At 48.8% G+C, this 21889-nt stretch overlaps 1 protein-coding gene and 1 long non-coding RNA gene across 3 annotated transcripts; one reads left to right on the forward strand and one right to left on the reverse strand.

The window, feature by feature from the left end:
- Positions 1 to 1180: 1180 nt before the first annotated feature.
- Positions 1181 to 7915, reverse strand: LOC139829098 (uncharacterized). Its single transcript, XR_011741344.1, has 3 exons — positions 7710 to 7915; positions 2985 to 3080; positions 1181 to 1897 (listed from the first exon to the last, which is right to left on the reverse strand). It is a non-coding gene; the product is annotated as an uncharacterized lncRNA (long non-coding RNA).
- Positions 7891 to 11531, forward strand: PTMS (parathymosin). 2 transcript variants are annotated; one of them, XM_065859786.2, is made up of 5 exons: positions 7891 to 8189; positions 8860 to 8931; positions 9674 to 9758; positions 9904 to 9968; positions 10574 to 10761. In XM_065859786.2, exons 1-5 carry the CDS (start codon positions 8142 to 8144, stop codon positions 10622 to 10624), a joined length of 321 nt encoding a protein of 106 aa, XP_065715858.1. In that variant the 5' UTR covers positions 7891 to 8141; the 3' UTR covers positions 10625 to 10761. The 2 variants fall into 2 exon arrangements, with proteins under 2 accessions (XP_065715858.1, XP_065715865.2); XM_065859793.2 differs by lacking the exons at positions 7891 to 8189; positions 8860 to 8931 and having other exon boundaries at positions 9683 to 9758; positions 10574 to 11531.
- Positions 11532 to 21889: the final 10358 nt, after the last annotated feature.

A 21889-nucleotide genomic window follows, 5' to 3' on the forward strand; every position in this document is an offset into this window, starting at 1 on the left:
GGTGTTGCCAACGTCCTGCCTTGGCAGAGGGGCAGCTGACGGGCAAGGCAAGTGCTCGAAGGGTCAGAACAAGAGGGAGCACGGTCACAGGTGCCTCTGCCATGCTCATTGGCTGGGGATACCACAGAGGAGATGGAAGTTGCCACCTGGCAGTTCACAATAACGCCAGTGGCTAGTTACCAGTTGTTTCATTGCCAGAGTCTGCAGCCACATCCAGGCAGATGCAGGGACAGCACTTGGCCCAGGTGTCCTGCACAGCATGGGCACGCAAGGGCAACTGAAACATCTGCCTGCCTGCGCTGAGAGCATGAGCACACACACACACCCCCCCAGTGCTCTGCCAGGTGGAAACAGGAAGGATATTTCTGACCTAGCAGGCCAAGGGAGGTGATTCTGCCCTGGTGATACTCTGCTCTGGTGAGACCCCACCTGGAGTCCTGTGTCCACCTCTGGAGCCCTCAGTACAGGAAAGATATGGACCTGTTAGAGGGAGGCCAAAGGAGGCCACCAAGATGATCAGAGGGCTGGAACACCTCTGCTGTGAGGACAGGCTGACAGAGCTGGGGTTGATCAGCCTGGAGAAGGCTCCAGGGAGACCTTATTGCAGCCTTTGAGTACCTAAAGGGGCCTATAAGAAAGATGGAGACAGACTTTTTAGCAGGGTCTGTTGTGATAGGACAAGTGGTAATGATTTTAAACTAAAGGAGGGGAGATTCAGACCAGACATGAGGAAGAAATGTTTTACAATGAGGGTGGTGAAACACTGGCACAGGTTGCCCAGAGACGTGATAGATGCCCCATCCCTGGAGACATCCAAGGCCAGGCTGGATGGGGCTCTGAGCAATCTGATCTAGTTGAAGGTGTCCCTGCTCACTGCAGGGGGATTGGACTAGATGAGCTTTGAAGGTCCCTTCCAATCCAAACTATTCTATGATTGTGCAATTCTAGGACAGTTGTGGGTCATCACAGCCCTTGGGCTGCCACCAGGAACCACAGACAAAACAGAGGTACTTGGTTTGCGCACCTACAGACAGCAGTGATGGAGAACCTCCACAAATGGGTGGGGTGACAATCACTGTCACCATCCCTGGGGAATGCTGGTTGCCTTCAGCTACCACCAACTCCACAGGATTAGAAGGAAGAGAGCAGACTGACTCATTCCAGCTCAATACTGGGGCATGCTTCCTTAGTGGTGTTTTTATTGACTGTTGCATCCTGCCTACTATGTGCAGGAGCCAGACTAAATCTGTGCCAGAAGACTGGAAATAGAAGGTTGCAAATTGTGGTTCAGAAGTTGAACTCTTTGTGTTGTGGCAGGAGCCGAGTCCTTGGATTTCGGAGTCTGACAGTGGAAAATGACCCAGTAGCATGCTTTATGTGGTGGGATGCATAGGGACTTCGCAATATGTCTTGCAACAGCAGATCTCAAAACTGCTTGGTATCCAGAAAGAAGACCTCTCACTGGAGGCCTGTGCATATGTAGAAGACTCTTCACATGTTCCCCATTGTATCTAGTAAGTGTGATCTTCAGAGGCTGCAACTAATGTCCACAACATTCAAGCTGTTTTCAGCACAGTGGTGCAGGATGGTGAGATTGAGACAGATCCTATGGGCAGGACATGGGCTAAGCAGCAATTAACCTCTGGCGCAGTGGTCCTTGGGGAGGCTGCTCATAGCTGAGCTGCTGAAACACTCTCTTCTTGTCAGCCCAGAGCTGAACTGTGAGCACTGGAGTTCATATAGTGCCTCTGCTAATGCTGCCTCAGCCTCTGCTGCTTCTTTTGCAACCCTGAATCATCCTTCAGAAACCTCCAGCCTGGAAAGCCTTTCCTGTTTAGCGTGTTTTCATTTTGTTCTGAGGCTGTCCTGGTGCTTGCCTAGAATGTGTGGAGTTGACCTTGAGTGGCAGGATCCAAAGGCAGGTAAAGAGTGTTTTGGGCAAGAACAGAAGTATTTTATTTTTTTTTCTCCTCAGATCTGGGATAAAATGACTTGCTGTCCCCCAGACCAGTGAGTCTCCCACTCCCGCAATGTCCTGAAGATGTTTTTTTCCAAATTCTAAGTCAGATATTGCTACCTTCCAAATGGAGAGGAACAGAACAGAGTTTGGAAGAAATATTGCTTTGCAGATCCTTTTTCTTGTCCTAATGATGCTCCTCTCCAAGTGGCCCGCAACCCAAAGGGCCACTTACAAGACTGGGGGCTGAGGCTGTGACTATTACTGGATGTTCCTGTAGCCTTACAGGCAGCCCCTACACTTGATGAACCTTTTTTACCAAGGACTCTACGTTACCAGTGGTATTGCCAGTTCAGCATATCTTGGGGCAATCTGGCTTGCAAAGAGTCATGCTGGTGGCAAATGCTGGGTGAAACCCTGGAAGGAAGAATTGGAAGTGCAGCCTTGTTCTGGAACATGGGCAAGCCCACAGTTCTGAGGAATGCAGAAGCTGTGTTATGGCACTCTTAGTAGGAGAGATTTCTGTGTAGTAGTCACCACATTATGCCTAACTTGCACCAAGGGAATGGCCATTCACAGGATTAGAATAACAAAGCACGTGGGGGTGTGAATGAGAAGCAAGACTCCCATCTTGTTTCTGCCACATTCGCTATTTATGCTGCTTCTGTTTTCCTCATGAATCAGAGCCATTAACTACATCTCTCCATTTCCTTTTTTAATTTTTTTTTAAGCTACCCAGCTTTTGCTGTAGGTGGTGGAGGATGGGGGAAAGAGGAGGAAGAATGAGCTCAGCTAGCAGCCAGGAGGAGCTGAGTGAAGGGCAAAATGGAAGAGGGGTGAATGGCAACGCTGCTCTCAGCTCCACCTTCTCCCGCCTACCGCCGGCTACTGCCCCGCAGCCTCCCCTGCCAGCCCCATCACCCTCAGCGGCAGGTCAGCCACGGGGGCAGCCACTGTGGAAGCATTTTAAAAGCAAACTGAGTATCACGTGGTGAAGCTAAATAAACAGGACACTGAAAAATCATACCTTGGTACCTGCTGCTTCTAGGGACCAATCATTTTGGCCAGGAACACACAAACAGCTTCTTAATGTGTCCAAATGTTCCAGGGCCCCTGTGGACGCCTGTAAGGCAAAGAAATCGTTGTTATCAGAAGCCAGACCCACAGCCATTTTCTCATTGGTTCCCTTCGTCTGTGCCTCTTACGTAATCCTCACCCAACAACTAAATGACCTCAGATGAAGGACGCCCTGAGTGAAGGACAGCTCTGATTTGATCCTCAAACGTGACAATTCATATTTGGGATGCTAGAGCCAGCTTGTGGTGGCTGCAGCTTGTGTTGCATGGCTGCGATTACTTTCAGAATATTTTTCTCGTGTTAAGAATGTGTCTGTCACACTGTGGGTGAGAACCACGACCTCCATCTGTGCTGTGTTAGCAAAGAGAGGTTCACAAAAATCACAACTGAAAACCTCCCTCCCCTTTTCAATCTTCTGACAGGCGTTGTCACCCCTTGTCACTCCCTTCTATTCCTTTTGCTTTCTCTCATCGTGCTAACTACCCTGCTTACCAGCCCTCCGCAGTGCTTATTTAAATATGTTACCATGTGCCAACGCAAAGTTGGCTGGTGGCTGAATTCTTTGGTATTTCCTCTTGACTTCAGGAAACCATGAAAGAAGAAAAGTGATTATTTGCCTGGATTTTTAATGGACACAGAACAGAACAGAACAGAAAGATGAATGGTGTGGATTAAATATGTAAATGTATTCAAACACATTCCCTCTGATAGTTTCACTTTTAAGTGAAACTACAGCTACTTTGTGTCTGAATTTACGTAAATCTAAGATAAGCTAATGCAAATACACAACCTTCTGCTCTTTTGTTGTTCAGCAAACAATTTGGAAGAGTTTTGGAACCACTTATGAGTTAGCTTAAAAAATAAAATTATTGAAATGCCCAGTATTTTGTTTTGCTCTTGCTCAGAAAATGGCTCTGAGTTAGTTCAGCCTTCAACACAAACAAGAAAGTTCCTGCCCTCCCAACAACAGTGACAAGACTAGCAAGGTATCAAAACAAAATGCATAAATACTTCCTGGTAGGTGCATGCACCTTGCATATGCTAGAAGCAGAAAAATACATACCATGCAGGAAAGCCCAGACACATATGCAAGCACGTGCTCATGTATGAAGACACACACGTAGGCTTAACACATGCCTCACTATAAAAGTACCGTACTTTCTATACTCACAATAGTAAATGCATGTAACAGAGAGAAAATATCAGCACTATACACAAATGGGTATGTATCACATCTAAGCACATGCACACACCTGCATAAACACAAAATACAAACAGCATACAGCACAAAACTTGTAACTTATTGTCCAGAGAAAATTACATTCATATTGCTCTCTGGGCTGCAGCTGGAAATGCATATTACCAATGTTCCCAAACAATGATATATCATGTAACTTCTGCACCTCTCTCATTTTGTCTAAGAACATAAGGCTCCAAAAAGGATGGAATATATTCTGCTGAGTTGGTAAAGAAACTTGAGGCAAGGATTACAGCACATGCTGAAAAGGGACTCACATCTGCAGACCACACAATGAGCATACTCGCTTTTGCAATTAAGGGGAAAATACAGATGAGAGAGGGGAGCAGAGAAAATCTGCAAATCAGTCCAGCAGATGAAACGCAGATGGACAAATCTGGTGGAGAAGCAGAAGACACAGGGAAGAGTTAGGTGAGACGGTTAAGGCGTTCCCTCAGGGCTTGAGTGAAGGCAGCTGCACGCGAGAAGCCAAGGGAATGTCACTGTCAGGATCTGAAGGGTAAGAAGAGTTGGGATGCAGAAGCGGGCATGTCACAACACACACAGAGTCCTACATTGGATTTAAGGGGAAAAAATACTTGATGCAGGGCAAAATGGGACATGGGGAAAACGAAGGGGAGGACGCAACATTAATTTTGTACATGAGATAAAGAATGTGCAAAGGGAAGCCAGGGAGAGGGCCACGGGAGGAATGCTGCCAATAATACAGGTACAAGGCAAAAGTTGAGAAGCAACAGACAAGGTAAAAATTGCAAAGAGGATATATATACAGTGGGGAGCGTGTAAAGGAAAACATGAGGCTGCGCGCTGTAAGTGCTGGAGGGAGAGGTCACAGGTGGCACACCAGATTATAGAGCTGACCAAACAGCCCCATCCTACAGGTTGTTGGAAATGGGCTTCCTGTACACAAACAGGTGTTTGTTTGTTTGCATCTGCACTGTTTGTGTCTACAGGGTGCTTTGGGCACAGCAACATCACTGAATATAATCCTTGTTTTCTCTCCTCTAGGATGTTGTGTCAAGGCCTGTTCATGCATTAATATGAAAATGTCTCTGCCAAGGGATGAGTGTTGATGTAGTTTTGCATTTTCAGTAACTGATTGTGTAAAGGAAAGGATGAAAACCCGGACTGGTGAAGAGAACAGCAGAGTCATGTGCCGCATTTTTCCTGACAAGCAGCAGAGACGAACATAATCTGTCTGATTTATAGATTTTTTTTCAGCTCCTGTTTTTGGGTGTAGCTCCAGAAATTAAGGTTTTTTTCTTGCAGAAGAGAGGGATGAAAGAAGGGTAATTGAACCAAACCAGGGCTTGAATGCTGATAGCAGGTAGACCTGACAAGTTGGCCAGAGGGGCTGTATGGAACAGAAGGAAAAAAAAAAATTAATGCATTTATTTTAATGATCTGTTATTTTGGTCCTAGTCTAGATCTGTGTGTCTGGATTACATGACAATTTATTTGGGGCAGACACTATGCAGTGTGTATAGCTAGAAAGAACACAGATTAGTCAGATCATCCGAGAGGAGCAGCTGTAGCTGCAAAGGAGACAAGATGGCAAGGTGGGGACCTGCTACCTCCCTGTCACACAGATGATGCTTTATCCAATCTCTTTCATACTTTCCTTCAGGAGACAGGAGCTCATTACTCTTCCTGTCCCGCAAGCATAGCTTTCTCTATTAAATTTTCAAAGTGATGCACATTTTATTAAACTTGGAGTACCAGTTCCAAATCCCGACTTTGTACTGGGGCTTACTGAGCTTCTATCAGAAGGCCAAGAAGGGTTTGTGTGCCTAAATGCATTTTCCAAACAGATGGATTAATAACCTTCCAGCGTACCTGTAAGAATGTCTGTGTACATGTGTACACCCATATGTACGCACGCTTAGTTTTGTACATAGGCTTGCAAGTGCATGCAGATTTTTTTCATATGTGCTTGTGACTAGGAGTGGGACAATATAAATCTTCTGGGAATGGTAAGCAGAACTTAGCCCAGTCTGCTCAAACTGACAAACAGTAGTGCAGCCATAGGAACATCTGCTTAGTTAGCAACAAATCTCTGCAGCTGCAAGACACAACCTGCCAGCCTGCAGGAGAGAGTTTTGCTTACAACGAGACTGAGCTGGGCGGTGACCCTTCTCAGCGGGCCGTCCCCTGCCCGGCGGCACCGCCACTCGCTCCGGGCCGGCGGGGGCTGCAGGCGGGAGGAGCGCGGTTTCCCCGGTCGGCGGGCAGGGCGCTGCGGCAGCCAGCAGGGTGCAGCGTTGCACGCCGTATGCTGCCCGGCCGCTGCTCCGCCCGACTCGCCTCGCCGCCGGAGCGGGAGGCCGGGCTGGCAGCGGGCGGCCGCAGCTGCCTCAGCCGAGAGCGTCACCGCCGCCGTCTCGGGCTGCCGGGCGCTCCCCGCAGAACTAAGGGCTGGGGTGGGGGAAGCCCATCGCCAACATCTGCTGTGCTACAGTGGCGTTGCACGTGGGGCTGACGACACCGACTCCTCCCCGGCTTTAGGCGCCGGACGTGCACAACGCCCGCGCCCCACGCCGTCCGGCTGCTTCCAAACGTTCCCCTCATAAGCCGCCCCAAACGCCACCCAAGACAGGCCCCCCCACCCAAAGAAGGCAGCTGCACCGTGCGATAGGCCAGCCCCGGGCAGGACCCGAACCCAGCAGTGCCCCATAGCGTGTCTGGCCCGCCGCCTCTGCCCCACACCCTCGATCCTTCGCGCACCTTCCCCACCGCCCCACGTGCCAGCGGCACCTCCCTCCTCACTGCAGCAACCGCCCCCCCACCTCGCCAGCAAGCCGACCCCCGACAGCCAATAGGAAGACTGTTGCCAGGCAGATAGCTCATTTGAATAGCCCAATCAGGCACCTTCCCTTTCGTCCCTCCTTATATGGGGAACCGGGACGCGCTCGCTAGCTCTCCCCCCACCGCCAACTACCTCGCCGGCTTGCGCGAGCGCCGAGCCCCGCCCTCTCCCGCCGCCACGGACAGAGCGCGGGAAAAGCAGCCTCGCTCCCGCCCTGCCCCCACCCAGTGGGTTCTCGCAGGGCCCCAGGGCCGGGTGGGGGGAGGGGAAAGGAGGGCCGGACCGGGCCGCGGGGTGGGCGGGGGAGCCCCGCCGCCGGGACAGCTTCCAGCGGGCGGGAAAGCGGGCAGCTGGAGTGGAAAATTCCAGGCAAGAGGCCGCGTGAGTCTCGCTGTTGCGAGCGTTGCCCTCCTACACGGCCCCGCAGTACCGCTCCTCGCCCGCCCCGGGGTCCCCTGAGCGGGGCGGCTGGGCTGCACAGATGGCCTCCCCCGGCTGTGCCGCAGGGGCGGCGGGTAGAGGGCTCGGGTGCTCCCGGACAGTGCCTGGTGCAGCAGTCCCACGGCTCGCCGGGAAGAGCGCAACGGGGCTTTCGCGCTTCGCGCCCCCACCTGGCTTTGACAGGCCGGGCGGCGCCGGAGGGGGAGGCGGCGCTTTGGCGGGGGCTGCGCCGCGCCCCCGCTGCCAGGCGGCCTTCGGCTCCCGTGTAGCGCTCAGAGCACATTGTTCTGCCGGCCGCGCTCCCCGTGGCGCGGCCCGTCCCTCTCTCCTCCCTCCTCCGCCTCCCGTCCCTCTCCCCTCCCTCCGCAGGTCCCTCCTTCCCTCGTCACCGGGCGGTGTATAAATCCCCTTCCCCGGCGTATCCCCCCACCGCGGGAGACCCTGATACTTTGGCCCCCGGGGCGGGAACCCGCCGCCTCCGAATCGCCGGGACTTTGCGCTCTCGCCGCTGACCACCCCCCACATCCGACCCTCGCTCTCTTCCCCGCGGGGCTCCCTCGGACGGTTGCCACCGGCCTCTTCCCTTCGCTACCCGGCCCAGAATGTCGGAAAAACGCGTCGAGGAGGCGCCGGCGGAGCTGAGCGCTAAGGTGAGACCCACCCTCCCGCTTCGCCAGCCGACCCGCTCCCACTGGGGCGGTGGAAGCTGCTCAACCCCGCTCGCCCCACCGCGGGGCCGGCTGGCGGCGTCTGAGCTGCCCGGCCGGCGGGGGGCGCGCGCGGGCCCGCCCGCCACCCGGCCAATGGGGGGCGGGGGCGGGGCGGGGGGCGCGAGAGGACTCTCGCGCCCCCCGCCCCGCCCCCGCCCCCCATTGGCCGGGCGATGCGCGCGCCGGGTCCGGCTCGGGGCGGGGGTGTGCGTGGGGGAATCGCGCCTGCGCGTCCCTTGGCGCGGCGGGAGGTGGCGGGGCCGTTAGGGAACGGTTTAACGACGGCGGGGCCCCCGGGCGGGTAGAAAGTTGTGTGGACACAAAGCGCGGGTGGCGGGGGGAGGGCCGGAAACGCCTCGGTCCTACGGACAAGGTTCTTTTACATCAAAACTCTTCCGTACTTCTGGTTTCCACATGTGTGTTGTCTAAAAGTAGCTCTGACGCGTTATCGCTGCTCGCTCTTTGTCAGGGAGGACAGATTTAACACCTAGTATGTTTTCTCTCCTCACCGTTATTCTGCATCTCCTTTAAACCCTCTTTGTTTAAGCATCGCAGGCTTTTATTTTCTTGCCACTGACCACCAAAATGTTTTTTCTCATCTCACGTATAGGAGATGAAAGAAAAGAAGGAAAAACTTGAGGAGAAAACAGCCCACAAAGAAAAGAAGAAGGAGATTGTAGAGGTGTGGTCCTTCTGAGGGATATATTTAGATGTTGGGGGGGGCAGTTTATAAGGGGTGGTTAGCTGGCCTTGCTGCAGGTAATGAATATAAAAAGACTATGGGAGATTAAGAAAAAGGCTAAGAGAGCTCATAAGGGAGAGAGGCAAGTGGATAATTGTGGAGAATGAGCCTTGAAAGACTTAGCATAGTCAGCATGGTCTAGTGAGAAGAAAAAAGGTCAAAGAAGGGAATGGAGGCAAGAGCAAGTAGGAGTTAGGTGGAACAGAGATGTGGTCCTGCACCTATTGAAGTATCCTGAGGTGCATAAGGAGTATAAGATGAAGAAGGTTGGGGAAGGAACAGTGAGGAAATGCACAGATTGCTGAAGGTGAGAAGAGATCTGGGAGCAGATATACCATGACCGTAGGTTGAGTAATTAGCCTGTAACCAGAGAGATGTTCTAATTGGATGGCAGCATCTGGTTGGGATGTAAGCTTGTGAAAGCCAAGGCAGTTCATATTGCTGAGGAGGGACTGGAAAGATTTGTTTTGGAAAAAAGGCTGGTTGGGAGGAAGGTTTCAGCTGGAATGGTGGGAATGATGGTGTCTGAGTAGCAGTGCAGAGATCACTCAGGTGATGCACATCTGAGACTGGAGTCTGAAGTGGGTGGAGCTATGGAGGTGGTTCTTGCACTTGCAGCAAAGAGCACGTGGGAATGTCATCCTGATGCCAATTTCTGCTCTGACCAATTTGATTCACTTAGGATGAGGAGAATGGAGCTGAAGAGGATGAAGAAGAGAATCCTGATGATGTGGATGAAGAAGAAGAAGGTGGTGATGAGGATGAAGGTAGGAATAATTGGGAATTATCAAGTTGTGAAGGAATAGAAGATCATGAAGGGAAAGTCCTCCTCTGGACCCCTCTGACTGAGATTACATTCCTTTAAATGCTGCTTCAATTAACCTGTTATTTCCTTTCTTGCTCGTGCTTTAGAAGGAGATGAGAATGGGCAAGAGCAGGATGGTCATGCAGAAAAACGATCTGCAGAGGAAGAAGAGGTGAGTGATAGTGTGAGAGTAATGGCAGTGAGAAGGAACTAGGTTACCTGCTATGTGCTGATCAAATCCCTGTGGATGCCCTTGCTGAGCATGTCAAATTGGCCTTGGGTCTCATTGCTGCTTCAGCAGCAGATGGGTAAACAAATGCAATGTGGCAAGGGGATAATAAACCCCTGTAGACTATTTGGAGGATGCAGGTCCTTTCACTAGCAGTCACAGTGCTGAGAGTTTGAGAATCAAGGTGCTTGAGATGGCACTGGGCGATGACCCCTCAAACAGCTGTGACTTTTGGACTTCAGGCCAGAAGGTGGACTTGTCAGGGTAGGTTTCAGTGTCTGAAGTGCTGTGAGCCTGGGCTTATTACCTCCCAAAAGTAACAGCACAGATATGCCTCCAAATAGAGCCGTCCACACCTTAATTGTGACCATCAACAGAACAGTTGTGTTGGGTATTCAAAAATCCTTTAAAGAGGAGGGGATTTAGGGTGGGCCCAACACATTCCTATATGGAGGAAAGACCAGCAGTAAGAATTTTATGGAGAAATTATGTGCCTTGGTGTGGTGACTGGTGGTAACTCCTTTTTTTCCTCCCTGCGTCCTATGTAGGATGAAGTGGATCCAAAGAGACAGAAGACAGAAAATGGGTCTTCAGCCTGAGTCCTCCCCTCCCATCTCCTCTGTTCCGTCCATCTCTCCTCCTTCATTCCAGCCTGTGCTTGCACTGTCAATTAGCCTCTGGCTTCACACAATCTCAGATGAGGGAAGATTAGAAATGGTCTCAAACAGGGAAGACAGCTGTTTCCTTCTCACCCGAAGATCTAGCCCATCTGTGGCATTCCCCAGCTCTGAAATTATTCCAGACCCCACATCCCTTCAGCTGTGCCCCGTTTACAAATGATCCTCTTCTCTTGTTGTTTCCTGGGACCCAGTACCTGAACTTGCCAGGCTCTTCACCTGGTGAGCATCTCTCCTTCCATTGCCACTTGCCCTCCTTTTTTTTGTCACTAGTGTGACTGAGATTCTTGACAGCTTCTGCTTCCCAGACTTGCTGTTGGGTATCCTCCCTGAGGCCAGGAGGCTGCAGGCACAGATATCATGGTGCATTTTCCTGTCCTAGGTCTCATCTGCTTTCGTGTTGAACCCTGAGAGACAAAGAGAAAGAATATTACAAGCAAATAATGGTTCTGTTAAACTACACACAGAGACAGAATTTATTTTAAGCTTTTTTTTTTTTTCCAAGTTTACATGACAGCAAGTTAGCCCTCGTGAATTTTTCAGAAGATAAGGGTTGTTTTTATATATAAATTCCATCTGAACTGTGTAATTTTTTTTTTTTTTTAATTAGGAGGCTTTTATAAGACAAACCAAGAAAGAAATAATTGGGGACCAAACTTTGATTTCCATTTTTTTTCCCTTTCAGATTTTCTTGTGACCATTTTTTGTAAATTAAAGGCAATATAGCCACAGCATTTTCTATGGCACAGACATCACGAGGATGATAGATATAAATATATATATTGTTTTCAACTAGCACTGTAAATAAAAGTGTTTAAAAAGTTTCAAACAGCTTGTGTGAACAGTTGTGTCTGTACATCTTGGGTTATGTTCTGATCAGATTTCCAGACAAGGTGGTTTGCAGAAAGATAGGATGGCTTGACCAGCAGCAGGTAGTGAGGGGAACCCTGAATTTGTTGTTAGAAGACCTGTGTTAATTTTTCAGATGACTCCTGCACTGCAGATCAGCATGCCTGGGTCCTGCTCCCCACCTTCTGCCAGGTGGTTACAGTGAGGGCAGCACAAACATCAGATGAAGCTCCGGGGCTGTCATGAAGCTCTGGAAACCACCATTGGGTCCTGACACCGGGCAACAGAGGTTCTGAAAGGGAACCTGAGCCGCAGCTTTGGGGCACGGGCATGCGCTGCATTCACCCTCTGCTGCCCCATGGCCTCCCTGCCTGGCTCCAGACCTGACCCACGCAGCACCAGTCACAGCCACAGGGATGTGTTTCAAGAGGCAAGAGCTTCAGTTCTTTGTCCCACTAGCCACCTGGGAGAGATGTGTCAAGCATTTGTCTTTTTATCTTTGTAGACCTTTAAAGTTGCTGTTAGCTTTCTTTTCATTTTTAAACTCATATTTTGGCAATCATGCAATGAGGCACTGAGACTGGGAGCTGTAAATAATACTGATTTTTGTCTGAGCATCAATGGCTTTGTGCTTGTCCAACTGCAGCAATAGATTAGATACTGGAAGCGCAAACAGTTGCTTTTCTCCAGAGCAGCAAAGCATCAAACATAATTTTCTCCAAATGTCTGTGTTTGGCTGCAGGACTGGCCCCAGGGTGCAGAGGGACATAAGTGTGGTGCAGAGGGCACAGCTGCTGCCAAGACCTTTCCCACCTGCAAAGGTCCCAGGGCAGGGGGAGGGTGTGCCTGCCTGGTGGATCTCACTGCACTGTGCAATGTCAGTGCAAGTGATGGACACCAGAAGCAGGCTGGGAGATGGGACAGCCCTGGCCTATCCTCCAAGAGCCCTGCAGAAAATCCAGATGTGACCCAGGTTGTCTCTGTGCAGATCCTCTAGTTCCTCACGCTTGTCCCAAGCTTCACAGTCTCTTTGGACCACACCAAGGAGTCCAGGGGGCACTGCTGAGCTGCTAAGTAGAGATGCAAAAGGCTGTGTTCACTACAGCTGTCCTGCTTCCACAAAACTCACTTGGCAGCTGGAGCTACAGATCCAAATCATAGAGAGTTGAGAGCTGTGAGATGCTCTGGGCGCTGGGAAACACTCTGGATCATCCCGCTGCTTCTGGTACCCATTTCTGGTGAAGCCTCTGCTGGGTCTCGACCCATCTCAGCCCAATGGCCACCACATCCATGGTGCTCCTGCCCCAGCCCCTTCTCTCCTTCCCAGCTCAGTGTCAGGAAGAGAAATTGAGCCCTTCTCCTCCATCAGGGATGGGCCTACAGTTCTGGGATATCCCCATCTCCAGCTGGAGCCATGTACTGGGCTCTACCTTCAGGGGCCTTTGCAGCACAGTTGTTGCAGTCATGTTCTTTCTCTGCTGCCCTGGGTTGGTTTCAGTCATGTTACCTGCAACCCTGTCCCGCTCCACAGAGGTCCCTGGGCAGCTGGAGCCACAGCCAGCTAGAGTGCCTTCCCCCCGTGAATAGTATTGTAAAAGCAGGGAGCTGATGCCTCAGATTGAGGGCTCCAAGTCTGGAGCCCTCAGTACCAGAAAGACATGGACCTGCTGGAGATGGTCCAGAGGAGGCCACAGGAATGATCAAGGGGATGGGATACCTCTGCTGTGAGGATAGCCTGAGAAAGTTGGCGTTGTTCAGCCTGGAGAAGAGAAGGCTCCAGGGAGACCTTATTGCAGCCTTTCAGTACTTAAAAGGGGCCAATAAGAAAGATGGGGGCAGACTTTAGCAGGGCCTGTTTTGATAGGAGAAGGGGTAATGATTTTAAACTACAGGAGGAAAGATTCAGGGTAGACACAAAGAAGAATTTTTTTACAATGGGGGTGGTGAAACACTGGCCCAGGTTGCCCAGAGAGGTGGTAGATGCCCCATCCCTGGAGACATTCCAGGCCAGGCTGGATGGGGCTCTGAGCAACCTGATCTAGTTGAAGATGTCCCTGCTCATGGCAGGGAGTTGGACTAGATGACCTCTGAAGGTCCCTTCCAACCCTAACTATTCTATGATTCTATGACTTGCAACTCCCCTCCCTACTCCTGCCAGCCTTGGGCACTTTGATGAATGCTTACATTTATCTTTTAACTACACTTTTGCAATTTTGTTTTCCAACTCTTTCTCCATTATAAAAAATGATGGCTTCTAGTATCTGTTTAAGATACTTTGACATTGGAGCAAGTCGTCAGGACTCCCTCAAACTTTCTGCTGGCCAGTCACCTTTTACTGTTTGGTACTGAGGATAAATTATTAGTGGATGATATGATTTTTGCAGGGGCTGATTAGAGTTTTCACACTTCGTCCCCATCACTGCAGCAGTGCCTGACTATGAGCAGTGAAGAATGTACTTGCCACTGAGAAGGTATGGAGAGATAACTCCATCTCTGCTTTCTGTGTGGATGCAACACCAGTACCTCTGGCTCTAGTGAGCTGGTCATCCAGAAGGAAGCGAGCCAGCACCTGGTTGTTAGCCCAGCACTAACAATGTGAACAGCCATCCCTCATTTCCTCTGAGGGAAACACTGCAGGACAAAAGGAAGTGAGAAAGGGCTGCCAGCCAGGTTTCCCATGTCTCTATGGACCCCTTGGCTCCACAGCTTCTACTAGTTCTTCCATCTTATTCAGTTTTATTGAATACTTTTGCCATCATCTATGGATAGTTACAGCTATAGTTCTACAAATAGAAGAATATCTGCTTTGGTAATTTTTCATCTTGGTGACCTGTGGGACATCATTGCTGTCTTGAAGTGAGGGCTGCAGATAGCATGATGGAAAAACTGCAGTTTCTTCCCTTTCCTTAGACCTGCAAAGATCCATGTTGTATCTGGTGGTAATTTAGCTGACAAAGACAACCACAGCAAGAAGTCGCATAGATTTCCAGAAAAAGTTGAGAATACAGGCTTCTGCACTGCATTTCCTCTCAAGCCTACCTGTGTGCTTGATTTACATCCAAACTTGAAGATGCTTTTTATCATTCAGTCTAATTCTTCTTCCACAGCATGTGTCATGCTTGTGCCATCAAGGTAAGAACAAAGCCCATCTTCATCAGTGATTCCTCAGAAATAATGATACTGTTCAGGGGCCTTATTTACCTTCCTGGGCCCTGTGTTACTTCTCCGCTCATCTAATTTAACTCCTGTGATCACCTGTTAACCTCATCAGCTGAGGGTAGAACCCCCTCAATGCTATCAGTTTTACCAAAAGTTACACTCTACAAGTCAGTGCATGCTGAGATTAAACTGAAAGAGGCTGCACAGAAGTGTGTACCATCTGAACCTAGTTGTCTTTTGATCAGGTCTTATGGCTGGGTCAAGTATGATTGTAGACCAGACCTTAGTTTTCAATAAGCCCACAACAAAGTCCTTAGTGGTTTCACCTGAGAGAGGTTTTGGTGTCAGAAGGCCTTTGCTAAGCAACTTAGTTGCTCCAATCACAGCATTGTTAGAGCTGTCAAGGACATGTCTGGTGCTCATGGTCCCTTCCTTGCTATGGGTGGCAGCTTCTCCAAGCTACTAGCAGCTCTGGTCCTGCCAAAAGCATCGCCAGAGATTTCCAAGATGATGAGAGATGAGAGAGCTTGCTTTGAGAGAGGTGTGGAGGTAGTGCAGTCATGCTCATGTGGGCTCTACTAGACTTCCCTCTAGACTGACAATTTCTTCTTCCAACAGTCCTTTTGTGTGGTTTAGAAAAGCAAATGCAGATGCCGGTGCAGAGAGCAGGTAGAGTTGCCTACCAGGTCTTAGCTGGGTCCCTGTCCAACCTCAGACGAGTGAGTGAGCCCTTGCTCCCTGGCAGGAATCACTGGACAATTGGGACCTGGACCCACCAGGGAGGCAAGCTCACCTCCTGAAGGCTGTGGAAGAGGGTGCCAAGCCTGCCAGGATAGTACTGGTGAGATGTGAGCTTCTCCTTGTTGGGTGACCACGCAGGCACAGCTTCCTGAATAGGACAGCTCTGGCTGCGGTGGTGAGCAGCAGACAGCAAGCATGAGAGGAGTCAGCTGTGCTCCATGTTGATTGAATAAAACCAGTTAATGCTTCTGGTTAAGCAGAGCAACCTGACCTAGCTTTGGAGTCAGCTCTGCTGTAGCCAAGGGGGTTGAGCTATAGATCTCTAGAGGTCCCTTCCCACCTACATTTTTTTCTGTGATATGTGGAGAAATAGAGACGGGCCATGGAAAATCTGAGCAGTGTCTGAAGATGTTTTGAACTGCTGTGCCCAGAGACAAATGCCGTTTTCATCTTATAGCTGTCACCTCCTCATTTCCCCCTTAGCCTCTTTGATCTTTCACACCAGTTTTAAGCCAATAAATGAAATAAGACCAGCATAATCAAAACCATTGCAGGGGCAGAATTGTGGAACCTCCTTCAGAGCTGGAAGAAGTGAGTCCTCCAGCTGCTGCTGGTCTGGGAGGAAAACCTTTCTTGCTTCAGGAAAGTCCATAATAACCCAGTTGTACTAGCTTAAAAAAATAGTGAAGATGAATTACTTCTCCATCCCTTCATCTGGGATCAGGGGTTTCGTTAGGCCCTCTGGTTAGGAGATGCATTGCTCAGCCACTTCCCATACACCATATGGGAAACCGAAGCAACTTGGCTTCCCAGATCCTTAAGAAGCCCATGTACTTTTCCCTCCCACCTCTCTCCTTTATTTCAAGAGCAGAGTCAAAGACAGACATGCTCATAGCTGATCCAGCCTGTGTGTTTTCTCAGAGAAGTCTGTGTTTACATGTGTGGGCTCAGACTGGGGACATATTGCAGATGGACAAGACTGGAGCGCCGGTATTACCACTGGCTGAGTTTAGGGTTTTGAGGTGAGCTCTTACAGTTTTAGAATCTTGTCCCTAAGTCTGAAACGTTCCTGGAGCTTCATACATCCAAGATGGAAGATCCTAAAACCAGTAAATGCCATAAGATAGAGCAAAAATAGTTATCTTCCAGAGGTCTGTGATTATATATGTCTGCCAATATCTCTCTGGTAGCTCAGGTAGCGTGATGTCTTAGACTTTCCCACATCTTACAGCAATTCATCCATCATTTTAGGATGCATTTATTAGGCTGCATAATTTGTAGTGAAAATTTTCAACAACCCTTACCTGAAGCATCCTTCACCAGTTTTTCTGTCGTTGCGCATCCGAATGACTTCACAAAAACATATTCACTGGACAACACTCCACATCATGGACTCAGGTAGCACTCTGTTAGACTTGTCCATAAACACACCAGAAATCCCATCTGAAAACTTAGAGCTAGTTGCTGTTTTCTTATGTGAAGGACAGTTTCTTAAATGGTACTTCTGATTTTTTTGCTATGTCAGATCCAGTCTTGAAAACAGCTGAGGTTGTCGGATATGACTCCAACAAACTCCCTGAGCTTCCAGGATGGCAGCATGGTAGACGGAAATTTGTCTGCTCTCCACAAGGTAAATTTCACAGAAGGTTCAGTAGAGAAGTTTGGGAAAGCCAGCCTGGTAGTTTAAATTAGTCATGAGGTTTTGCTTATAACTAAAGAAAATACAGACTGCTTCAGGGTCAGTGAATCCATTTTCATAGCTATAGAAATCAGCATTCTTGTAGAGCACTGCTAACAGTGTGCTGTGTTGGCTGTAGTTTCTCGTTGGGAGATGATCCTGTTCAACCTCAGTCTTTCCATGCTTTACAGGGTTTTCAGATCAAATCCTGCTTTACAGTCTCCCATCTTTGGCACGATTCCTATAGGTGTTCCCAGCATTCACTACTGCTTCTTTTGCTCTTATTTCCAGAGGTGAAAGCCCTACAGATAGCTGATGGGATCCCAGACTGCAGACAAGAAGGAAAAATGCTGTCATGGTATTGATGTACAGTGGTGACACCTGCAGTATCCCAATCGCTATGTGGTAGAACATCTCAGCACTGTACATGCTCTCATCACTGAAGACTCCAAGGGGTCCTTTAGTAGGACGCAGTCCTTCTCTGGGACACAAAGGCAAAGCCCCAGTCTCTTCTTTCAAGACCTTTGCTTGTGCTGAAAAAGAGCACCACCCTGGGAGAACAGGCAGCAGAACTAAATGTAGCTCAAACTGACAGCTCTTTCAGCTTGGAGGGTGCACTTTATCTTGTTTTTCTTGTTCCTCTTGAATGGATTTACTAGTGAAAGAAGAATCCCTGGTCCTTTAAACATAGATCTACAGCTTTCCTGCCTAAAGGGCCCCCTGGTGGCACCAAACTTAATATGTCTGTAGATCCATAACTGAAACATTGTGATCAGTCCTCATCTGAGTTACTCCATACCCAAAATGCCTGTCAGAGAGCTTGCTGTGAGCTGTCTCTTGGAGTGGAGGAATCAAGAATGGCTGTGGTCACACCACCAGTCTTATGAGAGGCCTAATTCAAACATGGAGAAACAAGAAGTACCTGTGTGATCAATCAGCATCAGATTTGTTTTGTCTGGGTGTCCACAGGGTGATTTCAACACACAGAGATTGCTCTCTGGCTTCCAGGAGAAATGGTCCTTTGCCTCAATAGTGCAAGGCAGAACCTGGAAGGAGATTTCTCCTCCCTTGAATCCACTTCCATTAAATGGGACGCTGTATTACTTTCCTAATACCTGCTCCACAAATCTCTCCTGGCCCGGTACAGCTCTTACTGTGCTTTTTGTCTGGAACAAGAACAATTCTGGATCAGAAAAGGGATATTTCCTCCAATGTGTCCTTCCTCAGAAACCAGCCTTTCTGGGGTTGCACCATACTATCAGGTGCACCAGGCAGTGTGACCATGCCCACCTCTCGTCTTCTTTTCTCATATGCTGTCAGAGGAAGGTTAACTGGAAGCTAAGGTTAAACACAACAGCTCCTGTGAGCCTCTTGCACAACTTCAGGAGCCTTAAAGGACTTGTGGAAAGGCTGTAGTAATCCCGGAACTCACAACTCTTCTTCTGTGGCCAGGACTGGCTCCACCCATGCAGATTCCAAAGCCCCTCCACTAGAAAGGCACATATACGTTCACGCCACTCGCAGTCTTCTCAGCTGTAGCTGATTTTGGACCCTTTCCCACTACTGTTCCCCCCCTTATTGGATCCCCTAGGTAGAGCCTTAGAGTTCGACTATCCCCCCCTTAGGAAGTTAGTGGCCTGTTTTTCTCATTGTCTACAACTCCAGCTGATTATCAAGAACTTATATTGGATGTCCAAGAGCAGAGATAGAACCTGGTATCACTGCAGCTTTCTGAAGAACCTGTTTTAGGGTTGTCAGTTGCAGAATTTTCTTGGGGAAACAAACTTCTGGGTTTAGCTGGCAGGCCCACAAGTCCCCAAGCAGCCACAGCAACTGCCCCAAGTATCTTCCAATCTGTCAGTGCTGCACTGTCTGCTGGGTTTAGGACACTGCTTGGATAGTCTACTTGTCCCAGAGCCCTTTACAGATATCAGGCAGCCATTCAGAGTGTGCTTTTATTTGACAGCAACGGCATTTTAAAAGTTTTCTGGCCTTTGCACTCCACAGCATGGTTTCTCAACCACTCAGGTGTGCTAGGAACCTGCTGTGGAAGTAATTTTAGTTATTCCATACTCTAATTACACATTCACCTTTTCTTCTCCTCCTCCTTTTAAACCCAGTGTTTACACTGGTCTGTCTTACAGACCCATGAAGGCCCATATTATCATAAACTCTGCACAGAGGGGGGTGACTACATAGCCAGAAGCAGCATTCCCAGTGGCACTGACACAGGAAGGCAAATTTGCAAGAGTCTCTTGGATCAGTTTCCTCATGACAGAATCTGTAAGGTGGAATCCCACCCTCAGACACCTGCCTGGGAAGGTTTCCAGGTCATCTTCTGACCCTTCCATGAGCATGCCCCTTCACTTTGAGGAGTTGTCATTTTTTATGTCCAGCTCAAATGTTTGTTTTTCACAGACCAGGGCAGAAAATGCTGTTAAACTTCCCTTCCCACTCCCCTTCCCCTTTCCCTTCCCCTTCCCCTTCTTCACCCCTTCTTCACCCCTTCCCCTTCCATTTCCCTTCTCCTTCCCTCCTCTTTTTATTTTTTTTTTTGTCTTTTGAATAACTACTCTTGGGCCAGTATTTTGACTGTAGCCTCGTTTTCCATTATTAAGGCTTCTGAACTTCACCTTGGCTCGTGACTGGACCATTTCATCCTTATTTCCTCCTCTGCACAAGCTGATGTGCTCTTACAGTTCAGGTGGGGGGACACAGAACCCTTGAGGTTACCAGTCTTTCACAGTGACTTTTATTTTTACTAGATAAGCAACACACAGAAGAAAATTATAGTTAAAAAAAAAAAAAAAAAAAAAGAGAAACCCCTGTATCTCTTTCAAGTCTGGAACAAGTGAGCCCTCTGACCACCTGTAGCTAGGGAAAAAACAGCAGGTTTGTGATAAACTCAGGGGAAAGTCCCCACACCCACATGCCACCACCACCTCAGTTCGTTTGAGTCCAGGAGCCTTTTCCTTCTTTTTCTCTGTGGTTTGTGTGCCTCAGCTCAGCAGTCACACTCTTCTGCTGTTTCCTAGCCCTGTGCTGGAGTTTCCTCGCAGAGCAAGACCAGCTGGCTTTTTTTCCTGAGTCTTAAAAGTGCCCCACATGTACTCTTAGGGAAGCTCTGCAGCCAGGTCTGCGAGTAAGGGAAGAGCCTGGGGAAAAATGGATAGATAGTGTTTTAGTCTTATGATGGTGATCAGCTGGCATGGCTCCGTCATTCCTGCAGAGAGCCCTGTACCCTAGGGCAAAGCAAGAGGATGCCATTGAGCATTTTTCACATCAACAGCCTGCAGGTGGTGAAGAGGCCACCACAAGAGTTCTTCCCACATCAGAGCCTTGTTCTGAAAAACATGTACCTCATTTCCAGTCAGATTTTGGTTTTCATTTCTAGCCATGGGTCATCATTATGCTCCTCTGCTGGAGCAGAGAACCTGCCTCTATTTCACATCTTCTCCTCATGAGGAGAAAATATCAAAGATCGATTGCGAATGTAGGAGCATAAAAGTGATTGTGCCAGTGGTTTCTCTAGCCTAGTGCTCTGACACAAGATCCCTAAGGAAAGGTGCTGAGGGACAGGGCATCATATAGAATCTTCCTGTAAATGAGAACCAAGGACATCCTGAGCTGACCGGCATAGTCAGGTCATCGTATTCAAAAACCAATGAGGAACTGATCATCCACAAATTACCTACTTTATAATCCTGGTCTTAACAACATCCTCTAATGATAATTATACCATTTTTGTGATAGGTAAAATTAATTTCCTTTTGTTTGTAGTAAAATTGCTGCCTGAGCTCACCACTGTTTCCTTTGGATTCGGTAAAACAGATCAAATACCTCAAGTTCTGTACACTCAAAAGCAAGATCTCCAGGGCTCAAGTCAGTTTTTCTGTAGCACTCTTCCATTTTGCCACATCCTCTTTTGAATCATGGACACATTCCAGTAACTTGTGCTGTAAACAGAGGTAACACAATCTGTTCACTCCTTGAGATCCCATTTTATACAGCATGATATCATGTATCTCCCTCCCTGGAGTCTTTTCTTCCCAGGATACTGTATTCTGTTCTGGAAGAGTGATCCACACGCTCTGTTCCTCAACCTTATGTTTTACTTTTAAGTGTGATTTTACCAGGGGTCCTAGGAGGCAGTTGTTTCCCGTCAACCTTGCCAAATATGAAGTGTGCACCATGCCAGGAGAGACAGTCACACCTGCAGAGCTGTGAAGCCCTCCTGACCACATTTGGCAGCGTAAGACAGCCATGGACATCAGAAGGCAGTTGGATGTTGAACGAATCATGTGGCAGCCTAGCACTGGAAGCTCACAAAGCCCGAATTTCTAGGACACTTTAATCTCATCAGCAAAGGGTCTGAAGCATTTACACAGGACACAAAAGCATTAGCTGCTTTATCTTCTGCTCTCACGCATGCTGTACAGCTACAGAGGCTCCTTTGGTTTTTTGTGGCTTTCTGAGAAAAGACCTGACAGAGAGGCCTGTTGTAGTAGAGAGAACGCTGCTCAGCATGACCTGTTCACCTCCTGGAGAATGGGGCCTGACATCTGCAAACTGGAATGTCTTAGAACCAGGAAAAATTATAAATGGCACCAAACAAAATAAAATGAGTTTGAACTCGTTTTCCCCACACGGCCTTAACTGTATCCCAGTGACTGACTCCTGACAGAACTTCCTAATATTTAGTTTGTTGGGAACCCAGATCTCTCCCAGCCCTCATAATGACATGGGAGGTGCCACCTTTT

The sequence above is a fragment of the Patagioenas fasciata genome, chromosome 1 (genome assembly GCF_037038585.1).
Source record: "Patagioenas fasciata isolate bPatFas1 chromosome 1, bPatFas1.hap1, whole genome shotgun sequence".
Lineage (NCBI taxonomy): Eukaryota > Metazoa > Chordata > Aves > Columbiformes > Columbidae > Patagioenas > Patagioenas fasciata.

Excerpts from the sequence above, each read along its gene's own strand:
- PTMS (XM_065859793.2), top strand. The coding sequence starts at position 9,684 with ATGGAGCTGAAGAGGATGAAGAAGAGAATCCTGATGATGTGGATGAAG. Across the intron at positions 9,759-9,903 it reads AGGTGGTGATGAGGATGAAG|AAGGAGATGAGAATGGGCAA; the intron begins GTAGGAATAATT and ends CTCGTGCTTTAG. Across the intron at positions 9,969-10,573 it reads GATCTGCAGAGGAAGAAGAG|GATGAAGTGGATCCAAAGAG; the intron begins GTGAGTGATAGT and ends CGTCCTATGTAG.